Source organism: Phocoena phocoena, chromosome 5 (assembly GCF_963924675.1).
Source record: "Phocoena phocoena chromosome 5, mPhoPho1.1, whole genome shotgun sequence".
Taxonomy (NCBI): Eukaryota; Metazoa; Chordata; class Mammalia; order Artiodactyla; family Phocoenidae; genus Phocoena; species Phocoena phocoena.
The window spans coordinates 3,087,768-3,104,889 of record NC_089223.1 but is presented as its reverse complement, the minus strand read 5'-3'; the positions used below and the strand labels follow the sequence as shown (position 1 = coordinate 3,104,889).

Sequence of the window (17,122 nt, the reverse complement as noted above, 5' to 3'; positions counted from 1 at the left end):
CCACCCTCCCAGGCAGACCACGTTCACCACCTGCCGGTGAAAACCCAGTCTCAGCCACCATCCCACTGTCATCTCCTACCAGGACCACACAGGTAGATTCTTAGTCTGTTCTGCACACCTGTTGTCCATTCTCCAGACATGACGTCACATCACCTCGCACCTGCTCTTTTTAAAATTTATCTATTTATCTATCTATTTATGTTGGCTGAATAGGGTCTTAGTCACAGCACGCGGGATCTTTCTTCCTTGCGGTGTGCAGGCTCCTACCTCACACCTGCTCTTAATCTCCACTGCCGTTACATGAAAATCCAAACTCCTATTCTTGAATACGCAGCCCTGCACTGCTGACTACACTTAGCATCCTATAGTTACTCTCCCACGGCCCCTGCCTGTTCCCACCGTGGAGCATCGGGGGCCCATCAGCACTGCAGGGCTCTCCGCACAGCTGAGCCAACCCAAGTGTTCCCTCCTTTCAGCCACAAAGTCAAAGCAGCCGAGCGTCCATTCTTACCATGCCCGACATGCTAACATCTAAATCCTGTCTGCCCCACTAGGAACGGCAGGGGCTTGGTCTAGTTCACTGCTGTTTCTTCATGGCCTGCCTGGATGTCTAGCAGGTAGTAGGACTGCAGTGGATAACTGCTGACTGCATAAAACAACTAACCTAGCGCCACGAGAAAATCATGATAAAATCGTCTATAGGACAATGTTCTAAATAAATGGAAACAGTATCAAAATGCTTTTTTTTCCTTTAAACATTGTTAAGGAATGTTTCATCAAAAGCATACTGATCTTCCCTGAATTCATAAAGAATATACTAGCCAGATTTTAGTTGTTCCTTAATGTCTAAAACTGCCTGTTTAATAATAATTACGCTCACCCATAATGCTAAAGAATATACATGTATACAAACTCACATGCAAATAACCATATATACTTTATACTATATATAGGCAGTGTACATATATATACATGTATACAAACTCACATGCATATAACCATATATACTTTATACTATATATAGGCAGTGTACATATATATACATGTATACAAACTCACATGCATATAACCATATATACTTTATACTATATATAGGTAGTGTACATATATATACATGTATACAAACTCACATGCATATAACCGTAGATACTTTATACTATATATAGGCAGTGTACATATATATACATGTATACAAACTCACATGCATATAACCATATATACTTTATACTATATATAGGTAGTGTACATATATATACATGTATACAAACTCACATGCATATAACCATATATACTTTATACTATATATAGGCAGTGTACATATATATATACATGTATACACACATACATATAACCATATATACTTTATACTACATATAGGCAGTGTACATATATATACATGTATACAAACTCACATGCATATAACCATATATACTTTATACTATATATAGGCAGTGTACATATATATACATGTATACAAACTCACATGCATATAACCATATATACTTTATACTATATATAGGCAGTGTACATATATACACACATACATATAACCATGTTATACTATATATGTATATATGTATGCACACATATAACCATATATGTTATACTATAAATATGTAGTGTGTATATATATGTACATACACATAACCATATGTTATACTATATATACATATGTAGTATATATATGTATACACACATATAACCATGTTATATTATATATGTAGTGTATATATATGTACACAATCATATATGGCATACTATATATACATATGTAGTATGTATATATACGTACACACATATAACCATATATGTTATACTATAAATGTGTAGTGTGTATATATATGTACACACGCATAACCATATGTTATACTATATATACATATGTAGTATATATATGTATACACACATATAACCATGTTATATTATATATGTAGTGTATATATATGTACACAATCATATATGGCATACTATATATACATATGTAGTATGTATATATACGTACACACATATAACCATATATGTTATACTATAAATGTGTAGTGTGTATATATATGTACACACACATAACCATATGTTATACTATATATATGTAGTGTGTATGTATATGTACACACACATAACCATATATAAGTTATACTATATATATGTATACACACATATAACCATATGTTATATATGTAGTGTGTATATATATGTACACACATAATCATATATGGTATACTATATATATATATGTATATGTGTATACATATACACATATAACCATATATGTTATACTGTATATGTAGTGTGTATATATACACACAACCATATATATACTATATATGTATAGTGTGTATATATGTATACACACATATAACCATGTTATACTATATATATGTAGTGTATATATATGTGTACACACACATAACCATACATGTCATACTATGTATATGTAGTATGTATACACGTACACACACACACACACACACACACACACACACATAACTCGGCAGGCTCTTGCTTCCCGCACTGAGTGGCCCCAGTCACTCTGCTCTTTGCAGATTCTTGGCCTCCACTCCCACTGGAGCTCCCTCCTCCCCTCTGGCAAATATGCTGCTTCTGACCCACCTGTATGAAGGGAGTAAACCTTAAAAAAATAATGCTGTTTTGGAAAAGACATACAGTATGTCAGTGAGGACCTGGAAACCTTCCCACTGTATAGAGTGTGTGACCTTACAGCAACACAGCCAATTAACTGCACGTCACCAACTGCCCAGGATCAACGCACTGCTTGCATACGGACAGCCCCACGGTGCACAAAGTGAGGTTCCCAAAGAGGAAAGCCTCCCCTCCTTCCTAGGAGACCAGTGTTCCACTGCCCAGCACTCAATAAACAGACCTGGAAAACCTTGAGTAAGAGCTTTTTTTTTTTTTTGCTAAAATTGGAAAACTGTATTATGTGGAAGTCGTAACTCTTCTCTATTAATCCCAGGGGTAAAATTTTATTTATAAAATTCAAAGGAAATAACTTCTCTAAATTAAGACGTACTTTTCCCAGAAAGGGTAGTTATAACAAAGCACTTTATCCAAGTCCTCGAGTTTATCTGTGCTTCTTTTCTTGCTATTATTCATTCTGCTATCCTGATCTTCTTCTAAAAAAGGACTCAAGTTAGTTGATGTCTTGCATAAATATGAGAAACAAACGACTTTTTGACACAAGCAGAACAAGAGACACATCTTAAAGGTGACTCCTTGTAAGTTCATGCCAACAAAGCTGAATAGTCTCCAAAATAGACTTCTTTAAGTCTAAGTCTGCTAAGCTATACTGTTGAAGTTATCAGTTGTTTCTAACCAAAATTTACTTTTGAAATAGCAGAAGATGGTTAGTGGGTGTATGGGGCTTTATTGTATTACCTCTACTTTCGTAATCTTAAAAATTTTCATAAGATGTATTAAAATTTTCCTTTTTCTATTATACCAAATTACTATTACCTAAGTAATTTTATAACTACATATACTATAGACACACATCATATAATCAATATATCTGAATATTATTGAAATATTATCTATGTGTAGTCATATGCATATGGCAATGTGACATTTGTATTTTCATATTAATTAATTCATTTGCATTTGCAGGTTAACTGCATTCAATTAAACAGGCGATTGGCACTATAATTTTTTCCTAGGATAGCTGTCATCAAAAAACATAAAATGAAAGTTACATACTTTAGAAATTATCCTTGCTTTAATTTGAGCCATCTTCCAAATTCCCAATGGTTTTGCCCTTTCTAATAAAACTTTAATTTAAATCATTTTCATTACAAATTCAATTTTAGAAGTATTCAATCCTCTTGACACTTTTTTCAATTAACAACTAAATATGAAATTGACATGCTCACAAATTAACTAGTGTTTAAAGAGTAAAGGGGAAATACACAGAAAACGTATTCCTTTCATAATTAAAAACTGCTGGTATCAAAAGTAGCTGGAGACAACAAAACTTTCCCATAACGTCCTAGTTGGCGTTTATCTGTAATGCATCTTCCTAAGGTCCTTTATTTTCTATTCCAGTTAATCACTGGATTATACAAGATGTTTCTGATCTTTTAATGTAAGCCCAGATAACCATAAATAAGGTTGCTGTATCACTGTACAAGAGAAGTGGTAAGATTTTTATATGAATGGACTATATAAAAAACAACTATGGTATAAACTGAATTTCCCAGAAAAGGGCAGTCAACTTAATGCAATAAATATGTTATATATAAAGACCTAGAACACACTAAAACAGTGAACTGAATCATTCTTGGAACAGTTAAACACATTCTGGCTTCTTATGTAGCTGAGTGCTAGGAAGTAGGTTTTTATTTGCCAGGATGGCAAATAATGCTCCTTCGGTGTATTCACCAAGTGGTGTTTATTACTTCAGGTGGGGAGGGCAGGGAGAGGGACGGGAAGCAGAGAGGTGATCACTCCGGCAGAAACGTCGGAAATCATTATATGGATGTAAAACTTACAAGGCCAGATGAGGCAGAGTTTTCACAAGTAAGTCATCTTTAATCCTACTTCTCAACAATAATAAATAATCACATAAAATCCAAGCGTGCTACTGTTATTCATATTAAAATGACTTACCTAAGCTGATGCTCCCTCAGGTTGGATAAGGCTTCCATACCATGTAAATAGGAATACACTATTTCCAGATCCTGTTTGAAAAGAAGGACAGAAATTATTAAACTTGTCGGGAAAGGAGGCTTCTAAAATAAGGCATTATATTAACAGACCAAATTCAAAATAGCTTCTTTTTAAATACAAGTTTCTTAGACATCAAAAATCACATTATTCAGAGAAATGCTGGGCTGCAGAAAATGTCATGCACCACAACTGCCTTTGGGATCCACAGAAAGGCCATTAAAATACAAACGAAATCGGCTCAAATTTACAAAAATAAATTCCTCATAAATTATCACCTATTTCCCAGCTTTTACATCAAAATATCAAATGTAAAGTTTTAATTTTCAAGTATAAATATTTACCAATTCCATCATTAAATGATTTTCTTAGTCAATATAAAATTAATGCATGTTATTTCATGCCTACACTTACAAATGAGCACGAATTCAATTGTTTTCTACTCTTACCAAATGACATTTCTCATATGCAGAAATATTTAAATTTAAATATTCTCTTTTAGAAAAAGAGACATGCCTTGCTTTTCCAGATCATATTACAATACATAGAAAAAAGATTCAGAGTTACTCATGAACGTTTAGAACAGGTAAAAATTCAAAATCCTGTTTATATTCATTTATATGCAAGCCAGCAGGGAATTAGTATTTTTTTTAATTAAGGAATAGTTGATGTACAATATTATATAAGTTTTGGATGTACAAAAGTTAGTATTTTAAGACTCCAATGAGGGGGCATCCCTGGTGGCGCAGTGGTTAAGAATCTGCCTGCCAATGCAGAGGACATGGGTTCAAGCCCTGGTCTGGGAAGGTCCCACATGCCGCGGAGCAACGAAGCCCGTGCGCCACAACTACTGAGCCGGCGCTCTAGAACCCACGAGCCACAACTACCAAGCCCGAGTGCCACAACTACTGAAGCCCACGCGCCTAGAGCCTGTGCTCCGAAACAAGAGAAGCCACCGCAATGAGAAGCCCGCGCACCGCAAGGAAGAGTAGTCCCCGCCCGCCACGACTGGAGAAAGTCCACGAGCTGGAACAAAGACCCAATGCAGCCAAATATTAAAAAAAACAAACTTAAAAAGAAAGACTCCAGTGAATATCTAGCAGTTTCTGATCTCAAGAATACAAATCTACATTTACTCCTCCCCCAAATCTTAGCCAAAATGTAAAACAAATGTATTTTAAGAACTTTGTAAAATTACCCTTTTAAAATAATAGCTCTACTCAGATATAATTCACACATCATTTTCTCTTCTTTTTTTCTTGCAGGGGGCCACAGCCGCACTGTGCACAGGACCCAAATCCAGGAAGTGGGCAGGACCCTCCCTGGCCCCTGGCTCCACCCGGGCTGCCCCCTCCTCCTAGAGATGAGCCGCTGTGAGTGGGCCCAGGGCTGCCGGACTTGCCAGAACTGATTTATCAGTGGTGAATAATTCCGTGGTTTGTGTTTGTCGATCACCACCATAATTCCTGAACATTTTTACCACCCAAAAGACAACCCCGCACCCTTTAGCATTCACTCCCCATCCTCCCTTCCCCCAGCTCCTGGCAACTGTTAATCTGCTCTGTGTCTATGGATTTGCCTATTCTGGACATTTCGTGCAAATGGAATCTCACAAGGGAAACACACGACCTTCTGTGACTGCCTTCTTTCCCTTGGCCTAATAGCTTCAGGGTTCATCTAGGCTGCAGCAGGTAACGATACGTTCCTTTGTATCACCCAATAGTACTCCGTTATAGAGAGATGCCACAGTTTGTCTATCCGCTCATCCACTGATGGACATTTGGGTTCTTCCTACTTTACAGCCGGTACGAATAATGCTCTTGTGAATTCTCATGCATACGTTTTTGTTTGCACACCCGTCTTCAGTCCTCATGGGTATGTGTATACCTGCGAGTAGAACTGCTCATTCATATGGTAACTCTGTGTTTAGCTTTTCAAGGAACTGCCGAATTGTTTACCTAAGTGGCTACATCATTTATAATCCTATCGGCAAGGTCTAAGGACTCTAATTTCTCCACATACATCCTTGTCAACACTAACGTCTGTCTTTTTTATTTTAGCCTTCCCAGGTGTGTCTGAAGGTGTTGATTTGCATTTCACTAATGACCAAGGGTGCTGACCATTTTTCATGTGCTTATTGGCCATTCGTACATCTTTGGGTAAATACCTATTCAATTCTTTGTTCACTTTTCTTTTCCCCCAGGGGTTATTTATTCTTTCTTTTCTTAACATCTTTATTGGAGTATAATTGCTTTACAATGTTGTGTTAGTTTCTGCTGTATAACAAAGTGAATCAGCTGTATGTATACATATATCCCCACATCCCGTCCCTCTTGCGTCTCCCTACACCCTCCCTATCCCACCCCTCTAGGTGGTCACAAAGCACTGAGCTGATCTCCCTGTGCTATGCAGCTGCTTCCCACTAGCTAGCTATTTTACATTTGGTACTGTATATATGTCCATGCCACTCTCTCACTTCGTCCCAGCTTACCCTTCCCCCTCCCCGTGTCCTCAAGTCCATTCTCTAGTAGGTCTGTGTCTTTATTCCTGTCCTGCCCCTAGGTTCTTCAGAATCTTTTTTTTTTTTTAGATTCCATATATATGTGTTAGCATACGGTATTTGTTTTTCTCCTTCTGACTTACTGCACTCTGTATAACAGACTCTAGGTCCATCCACCTCACCACAAATAACTCAATTTCATTTCTTTTTATGGCTGAGTAATATTCCATTGTATACATGTGCCACATCTTATTTATCCATTCATCCATCGATGGACACTTATGTTGCTTCCATGTCCTGGCTATTGTAAATAGGGCTGCAATGAACGCTATGGTACATGTCCCTTTTTGAATTATGGTTTTCTCCGGGTATATGCCCAGTAGTGGGATTGCTGGGTCATGTGGTAGTCCTAGTTTTAGTTTTTTAAGGAACCTCCATACTGTTCTCCACAGTGGCTGCACCAATTTACATTCCCACCAAAAGTGCAAGAGGGTTCCCTTTTCTCCACACCCTCTCCAGCATTTACTGTTTGTAGACTTTTGAATGATGGCCATTCTGACCGGTGTGAGGTGATACCTCACTGTAGTTTTGATTTGCATTTCTCTAATGGTTAGTGATGTTGAGCATTTTTTCACGTGTCTGTTGGCCATCTGTATATCTTCTTTGGAGAAACGTATGTTTAGGTCTTCTGCCCGTTTTTGGATTGGGTTGTTTGTTTTTCTGATATTGAGCTGCATGAGATGCTTGTATATTTTGGAGATTAATCCTTTGTCAGTTGCTGTTCATTTTTTAATTGGGTTATGTGTCTTTATTATTGCATTTTAAGAATTCTTTACGTACTCTGGATTGAAGACCCTTATCAGGTACATTATCAGTAAATATTTTCTCCCTTTCTGTGGTCAGTCATTTCACTTGGATGGTGCCCTTTGAAGCGCAAAGTTTTTAATTTTGATGAAGTCCAGTTTACCTATTTTTTCTTTTCTGCGTATGCTTTTAGTGTCACATTTAAGAAACCATGATCTAATCCAAGGTCACAATTCATTAATATATTTGCTTCTAAGAGCTTCTTCTTGCACAGCTTTAGCTCTTACGTTTAAGTCTACAATCCATTTTTAGTTACTTTCATATTCAGTAAGGTAAGGGTCCAAGTTCACTCTTTTGCGTGCAGATATCCAGTTATCCCATCACCCTTTGTTAAAAATACTATTGTTTCCCCAGTGAACTGTACTGGTGCCCTTGCTGGAAATCAACTGACCATAAATGCCAATGTTCATTTCTGGACTCAGATCTATTCCACTGGTCTGTATGTCCATCCTCGTTCCACGACCACTGTCTCACTTATGCAGCTTTGGAGCAAGTGTGAAATCAGAAACTGTGAGTGTTCCAACCTTATTCTACTTTTCTGGGTGCCCTGCGTTCACACTTGAATTTTAGAATCAGCTTGTACATCTCTGCAGAAAAGCCAGCTGGGGTTTTAATAAGGATTGCACTGAATCTGATGATCAGTTCAGGTGGTACAGCCATAACAGTATCAAGTCTCCCAATCTAGGACATGGGATGTTTTTCCATTGAATTAGGTGGTCCTTAATTCCTTTCAACTATGTTCTCTACTTCTCAGTGTACAAATCTTGCACTACTTTGGTTAAATTTAATCTTCTCCTTTGGTTAAGAAAAAATTTCTGCAACCTTAGGGATACCTTTGAGAACAATTCAAACTATCTGTGCACTTAGATTTCATGTATCAAGGGCACAGGGAAGGGACAGTGGCTCACAGAATAACTAGGTAAGGAATTCAAAACCTTTCTAAGAGGATTCCAAGAAGGTTTTCAGCCTAAAATATAATATTGTACACCTTAAAACAATATTATGATGTGTTAAGAGGAAAAAAATACCTCATTTATAATTCTCAATTGTCCCAATTTAAAATTTATTAATACTAGAAGTTTAAAGTGTCGCCCTCTAACGGTCAACTTTCAAATAAACTGATGGACTTTAATTTTATTCATCTGTAGTTTTGTTATTTCCCATAAGTCTTTTAAAAGCTATTTATAGATTGAAATCTAAGTCTAGACCTAAAAATGCAATACAAATAAGAAAGCTAAAACGAAACCTTCCCCGCCATCCAGTTACCAGAGTGCATTCCTAAAGCTAAAAAAAATCCCTTCTTTAGACGCAGTCGTATCCCAGTCTTAATATTCTATTTGCAGGTAGGGAAAGCCAACAAAAATGTCCTAATCAATGAGTTTTCTTTAATACTTATAACAGAAAGTCCTTCTGAATAACGCTAAGGTCCACATTCTCTTTTAGGTATTACAAATATGTGCTACTTGCAGTCCTTACATAGTACAGAAGGCCACCCTCCCATTTCTGAAGAGCTTATAATCTGAATCTAACACGAAAGTCTTACACTTTTTTCACTGAAATATCAATCAGCCCCTTACAAGCTGCCCAAGGCCCACAGTACTTCCATCTAAGCAAACACACAAGACTCTTATGTTCACTAACCTTCATCGGGCAAATATAATATTTACACTGACCAAAAATGTCTACTTAGGAAAGGAGTAGAAAGAAATAGGGGAAGGGAGAAGTCTGAAAGAAACCTGAAAGGAACAAGAATTTGGAAGATTCGAGTCAGCGTGGAGGAAAAGAACAGCCCTAACCCTTCAAAGACAACAGGCCTGGACGTAACCGAATGTCTCCTCCTTCAAACCAGCAAAGCAGAAGCCAAGTAAAAAAGCACGTTCCTTGATGCTGTGGCACTTCATTCACCTGTCGCTCTTTAACACTATGGGGTTTCCTAGTTGGACGAGGGCACCTTCCTGGATAAGTTATGATGTCACGCCCATTACGAGTGTCAGCATTGCATCCATAAACTTAGCAACTTTGAGTATGAATGCATAACCTGCGTGATTACACAGAATCTATCCATGAACAATAACTACTACCATTATTCCTTCATCTTAAGACAATATGCGTAACTAAAACCTGCAGATTCGATACGACTGTTTATCAGTTCATAAAAACGTGCAGGACCACTGTGTGCCCTTACCAGTAAGGCGCTGACATAAGTGACAGGTCAGGAAGCTGTTTCAGGGCCTGTAACGTGCACTGAGCATGTGCGTTACACCATTACTGCAGGAGCGAATTTAAAATGCAGTTTGTCCTTCTGTCTGTGTGTAGCTGCATAGAACACCTGCACCGCACAGAATCCTGATGTTTGGGGGCAGAGTAAGTTTAAACATGTGTCTGTCAAGCAACACAGAACCAAAGAATCTGGTGCAACTGTGTCGCGTATCTTAGACGTGTGGCCAGACCATGAGCTTCTTCAGTGAACTCAACAATTACGTCCAGAGTTTCTCTATTACTCTTAGAAGAAGTCATCTCAAAGGAAACTTTTACCTGGTCTATGCCACGAGGAGCCTGGAAACTCGAGGCGCGGACGTCATTATTCTAACACGAAGCCTTCACGCTGAAGGCTGGTTCATCTAGCTGGAATTAGACGACTTTACAAATATATTCCACCTCAACCTGAGATCTCGTCTTTGTAACTAACAGAAGGAACAGTAAGAAAACTGACATCTAGACAGCAGGCAACAAACAAGTCCATGCAATGTTTCACTTGGGACCAGCACAGGTTTGGGTAAGTAGGAAAGCTTAGGAAAAAGGCATGGGAAAATCTCTGTTCTCGGACTCCAAGGGATGAAAGACAACTGAGCAGAGATGAGCCGGGGAGATTGCAAACTAAAGGAAGGCCGGCCCTGTAGCCACACTTCCCTGCAACACAGAGCCTGGTGGCCAAATAGCAGGTTTACCAGTGATGAGGGACTGCAGGTGACGTGAACGACACTGAAAGGCAAAAAGGAACACACGTTTTCTTCTTTCCTAGGGGCAAGGTGGATTGGGCGGTATTTTGAAATAGGCAAATATGGCCTTTTGAATCATCTTATCAATTTTTTGCTACCCTCTCCCCAGGTGTCCAGCGACCTTGCATCACGCCGTCAACTCTGGACGCCCTGCCTTGGTCTAGAAGCTAAAGGGAGATGATGTGAACACAAACGTGAGTGATCCATAGGGCTTTGCCGCACCTTCCCCGGGGACCTGTCGGTCGGCATCTGCATTTCCACAGTCCAAACAAATCTCTAGGTGGTAGGAGATTTCAGAAATGAAATACACCGGGGGCGCGAGGAAGGAGACCCGGGGACAGAGGCTCTGCCAGGAGCTGCCTGACCCCTCCGAGCTCGCCCCTCACGCTTCCTCCACTTTCCACGTGGAGGTTTCAACCCTCATCTCCCCTTCGTGGTCGGCCTTTGTTAAAATAACCTAGGAGTTGGTAAGGAACGGCCTTCACCCAGCAAGGGAACAAAAAGGCACAAGGGTGGGTGCTGAGGAGTCCTGCTGCTCAAACCAAGCCGGTATCTGCCACATGGGCAGCATCTCAGAGCAAGCTTCCTCGTAAGGGGAACAGGGAAATGCGTGCCCTTCAGGGACTTACATTCTTGGGTTCTTTTTTTTTTTTTTTCCTCTCTACACAAATGAGACATTCAGAGTGAAGTTATGTTTCAACAAACTTGACTAGAGGAAAAAAAATGCTGCAGCAGTACCTCACCTAAAGCATCCAACTGTGTCATTTCTGTCTAGAAACCATGATGTGCAAACAACCTGCAAACCTCCCCACCGCACCGCCCAGGACAAATAAAACCCATTCGACTATTACTATTTTAAAGGGCCCTCAAAAAATATAAGCTATTCCCCCCACCCTCCGCAATTCTCTAGTCCTGGATACAAACAGGAACAGATTGCTTTAACCAGGAAGCAGCATTTTTCAGAACAATAGGCCTTTTCTAGAAAGGACATCCTTTTTTAAAAATAGATGTTATTTGAAGGCAAAGTCATAAAACCACTGTAGCCCAGCAGACAAGAACACTGACCAGCCAACTGCAATGCAGTTTTCCATGAAAAATACTTTTTTTTTTTTTTTTAGTCTCAAATGTAAACAATGTATCGAAACCCAAAAGCATCCTCTAAGTCATTTGGGAGAATGACTGTTCACAACCTAAAGGATCATCTTGCCCAGAGTGTGTAAACACAACCCAGGCTCAACCGAAAGAAGTCAGGCAGAGCTCCTACATCTTGGTCACATTCTCTAGCACCTCCTTAGAGGCTCACTCAGGGTATAATCGGCTTCAGGGCAGACTTACAATTCACCGAAAACCAGGTTTTAATTTCCTTGCTCAGCAGCATGGGGACTGGCTAACAACTTACGGTCTATTTTAACACGATCTTTGAAGCGCTGAAAGAGGAGACGCACCCTCCACCTTCCCCCCACCCTCCACAGACGCATATTTTGCGCTGTACTGTGAGAAAGAATATATCCTTTTCCTTTAAAGTGAGTTTTGTTTCACATTATGAAGCTACATATTTGAACTATAACCAGAAGCGAGGTGGTCAAAGGTACAACAAAGGTACAACAAAGGTTACCAAGTTTTTAAAACAAAAAACAAGTAAGGTTGATTCCTTTAAAAAGACTGTATCTCAGGCTTCCCTGGTGGCGCAATGGTTGGGAGTCCGCCTGCCGATGCAGGGGACACGGGTTCGTGCCCCGGTCCGGGAGGATCCCACATGCCGCGGAGCGGCTGGGCCCGTGAGCCATGGCCGCTGAGCCTGCGCGTCCGGAGCCTGTGTTCCGCGGCGGGAGAGGCCACAGCAGTGAGAGGCCCGCGTACCGCAAAAAAAAAAAAAAAAAAAAAAAAAAAGACTGTATCTCAATCACATCAAAGAAGCTAAGGCCAAGACCGCGCTAGAGCTTGCGGCCTATGGAGGCCCACGCTGTGAGTGACCTGGGCGTCCTGCCGGCCCTGCCGGGACCAGGAAGCGTGCTACTGCTATCCCTCGTCAAGACAAGAAGGTACCGCAGCCTTAGCAGCCAGGGACCACTAGCAAGGCAAGAGAGGTAGTTCTGAACGATATTAACAAGGAGGTTAAAAGCTAGACTATCCAAGGCTCGTGCTCAAGGCCACAGCGCACGGGGGAGGGTCAGAAGGGGGAGAGGTCTGCACACCTTGTTATGTCTACCGACACGGGGGTAAGCTGAAAAGTTTCACCTGGGAGAGGCCACACTTCTTTACGCTGAAACACGTAAAAGCCATCCTCGGACAGATAGTGGGAAGAACATGAGCGCTGGTGTCAAATGGAGCAGAGCCCAGGCCGTCCTCCCCACTGCTGCCCGATGTGAGACCCTGCACGTGCTACCGAGACTCTGTCCGCACACCAGCATGACTCCACCTACTTGGCTGGGCTGTGTCACCAAAATGACATACAGTTTCATAACGACACACGGCACATACAGACCCTTGAAAAGTGGGGTAGCTGATTTCCTTACCTATGAGATCTGCAGACAGGCACACAGGAACGCCAAGAATTACAAAATTTTAAACATCCCTGAAATTTATATACATCAGATTTTGTATCAATCACTGCATCCTTTTCATATGTATCTCTATCCAAAAAAAAAAAAAAGTCAAGTGAATTATTCATGACACATGTCAAGGGCCCCTGGATGGCCTGCTGTATCAATCCAGCTTTTACATCCGGTGGGACCGGACAGGGGGTGCCAGCCGCCCGCAGGGCGCAGACCTGCTCGCACTTCCCAAGCTTGTCGCCGCCTGCCTCCAGGGCTCCCCTGGCTGGCTTCCCAGAGCCCCCCGTCACCGACCCTCGCACCCCTTCCATGCACGCGGCCAGCAGTGCGTGGTTCAGCCCAACACAAAGCCCCTCAAACCCCCTGCCTGCAGGGAACCCCCTCCTGAGCCGTCACAGCCTCCCGGGCTGCATACCCGCACGGGCACCCCACGTGCGCTCTGTGCAGCCGTTTTACCTTCCGGGGGGCACCTGTTATCTCCTCGGTCAGAGGACACCCCAAAGTCACTGCTTTCTTTCACACCTCTTTCTCATCTCTGCATCTAGCTACCAGCTGGGTTGGTGGTATGCAAGACCCTAGAGCGAACGCTAGCCCTGGGAGTAACGGGACGAAGGGAAGGCAGGGAAAGGTGTTCTCAGCCCCGGTACCCGGACAGACCGAGGCAAGCGTGCACACGGCCACCAGGCGGCAGAGCGGACCGGCGGTCCCCCTAGGCCTGGGTCTCACAAGGCACGCCCACTGCTCGTGCACATGTAAGTAGGAGACTGGACCTTTACAGCATGCCTGAGGGTGGCTCAGAGACCACGACCGTCCTTTCTCCTCCGCTCCTAATGACAGGGGACGGGGGACAGGAAACGGGCCCACCAACACTCCCATTAAAGTCACTTCATTTCTACCATCCCGAGCAGGGAGAAATCTTATTTTAAACCGGGCACCGCCCTCAACCCTACACACCCTGGGAAAGAACCAGAGCGTTTAAAACAAAGATGTCCAACCACTGCTGAGCTGTCTGGGCCCTCCTGCCTCACACCCCAGGAAATTACATCATCACACAGTTCAGGGAAACGTAAGGAAAAATCCATGGCGGAGTGCATGACTTTCAGGAAAACTTTTTTTTTTTTTGACGTGTATCAGTTTATTAAATGTGACAAGTGTACCATCCTTGTAAAATATTAATAATAGGAAAAACTGTGTGGAGGACATACGAGAACTCTGTGTACTATCCTCTCAGTCTTTCTGTAAATCTAAAACTGTCCTAAAAATAAAGTTTTTTTCTTAAGCTTTTATTGCTGTATAGTTGATTTACAATGCTGTGTTTTAGTTTCTGCTGTACAGCAAAGTGATTCAGTAAAACTCTGGAGTTTGTTCTTAAACAGCAATTTCAACCCTAGATCATAGGAAGGCTGTTTCTGAGCTTACTAATTTATACCCGAAAGGAAGACAGTCCCCCAGAGCTTTGATTTCATTCAAATGCACATATCAAAATGCAGAAAAATAAAAATGTTAAAAAAACAAAAACCGCAGGAAAACCTGATGATTATATTACTGGTCATCTAGACTCGGCCTGGATAGCTTCCTTCAGCCCCAGGCTCTTGAGCGCTGCATCTTTACAAGACACGTGGATGAGGAATCCCAGGAGTAAAACATACAGGTTCAAGCTATTCTGTTTGCCCAAAATTTCCTCAGATGTTCCTACATCTTTAAAAAAGAGAGTGTTGGAACAGTTCCTAAACTTGAGACAGGGATAATTATAAGGTAAGTACCTCCTGAATTAGCCATGAAAATGACAAAACAGACCTCAGGCTTAAGCAGAGCACAGGCTGCCACGCCTCCTCTGTTTCTAGCTGGCAGCAGGGAGCCCAGGAGCCTCAAGTGCAGGGGGGATGGGCTGCAGAGGCAGAGGAGTACTTCCTACATTCTTAGGAGCAGAGGACATATGGCACGGAATCCTCACCCTCACTGAAGAAAACGTTAGAGCTAAATGATTCAGCAGCAGCAGCCGTCCGGTGGCAGCTCTTATGCTCCTAAATGGGCAGCGTTCTGTTTAGCAACTGAGATACACGTTACGCCCCTGCGCTCACCGCCGTGTCCGAGGGGAAAAGAGCAAGTAAGTTTGGTCTGTGAAGGTTAAAATTTCTCATTAGAAAAATATCAACAATTTCATTGTAACTAAAAGCTCATCAGGTGGACAAATAAGAAAAATATCAAGTGTCTAAATCAGTCCACAATTCCTGTTTTCAAGGGTCAGTATGTGTATTTCCACTTCAGAACAATGCCCACGACCAAGCTGACACCTCCCCCGAATCCACATCTCTCTGGCAGCAGGAACAAACATCACAACAGATCTTCACTGTGAAGTATCTACTTTATTTTAATCCCTCAGACTGCAAAATGTGTAGTCAAATTTTAATTGCACGGACACAGATGAACGCACTAGAAAATGATTTGCCGTGAACTGAATGCCAGTCTGGTTTTTGTTCTCCGTGAATAAGTGAGCAGGCAGTTGAATGAGCACATTTTAAGTTAACATTTAAACATCTGATTAAGTACAACCGGAAAGGTCAATCAGCTGTATACATACACACGCGCACACACGTGCACGCACACACACACACACACAACTTCGCCGCCACCCCCCCCCCCAACGCCGACTAGGATAAAATGATTTCTGGACCATCTTCCCTTTCAATTAAAAAAAAAAAAAAAAAAAGCCAATCATGTCCCCTCCACCCAGTTCTCCTCTAAGGACACAGTTACAACCTTGGGCCCAGTGTGGCACTCGTTCCCCAGGGATGGTCTGGCTTGGGTTAAGCCCTGCAGGAACCGAGCTGGTGCGGATGGGTGGAGGGGGCAGAGTGCACCGAAAACCTTGGGCAACAAGGGCCCAGGGCTGCAGAACTACCCTCAGGACGCCTCCAGTTCCAAAGACCACCTAACTGCAGAGGCTCCTTGAGAGGTGTGCATTCGGAACCATTCACTGTGCCAGCCTGAGCATCCCTACAGGACTGGGTCCGCACAGTCCTGGCGTAACAGAAGCAAAGCAGAGCAGGTCACTGAGGACACGGGCTGTCCACAGCCTCTTGGCAGAAAGGAAGCACTCCCATATGAAAACAGGTTTAAATATAGAAAACGGCATTGCTGCTATTTTTCTAGGACAAAAGACAAAAATAATTTGACATATGTTTTTCCCATCTAGAATGTTTTACCGAGGAGTCAACCACCACGAGTATTACTGATTCTCAAACTTTTTTTATTTCTCAAGCGGACAGGAGGAGCACATGCGAATATTCTACCTAAACAATGAAAGCCTTCCAACTATGTTCAGCAGAAATGAACTAAACGCTAAAGACATTTTAGATACTGTTCAAAACTGGTCTCTTTCAGATCTGTCCATAAATAATTCTAATCAAGTGCTCCACTGGAAAGCACAGAAGGTCGTAGTTTCTGAAGCATCCTACCTTTCAATCATGTTTCAAACTCTCCTTGGAAGCTAACATCTAACATCATTACTTTATAGCTGTCCT

At 41.6% G+C, this 17,122-nt stretch overlaps 1 protein-coding gene across 1 annotated transcript in view; it reads right to left on the bottom strand.

Moving 5' to 3' along the window:
• Positions 1-17,122, bottom strand: part of RAPGEF2 (Rap guanine nucleotide exchange factor 2) — a 242,455-nt gene that overhangs the window by 159,276 nt on the left and 66,057 nt on the right. Inside the window, exon 2 of the mRNA XM_065877765.1 lies at positions 4,624-4,694. Within this exon, the coding sequence (XP_065733837.1) occupies positions 4,624-4,694 (71 nt within the window). The remainder of the gene's footprint in view (positions 1-4,623; positions 4,695-17,122) is intronic.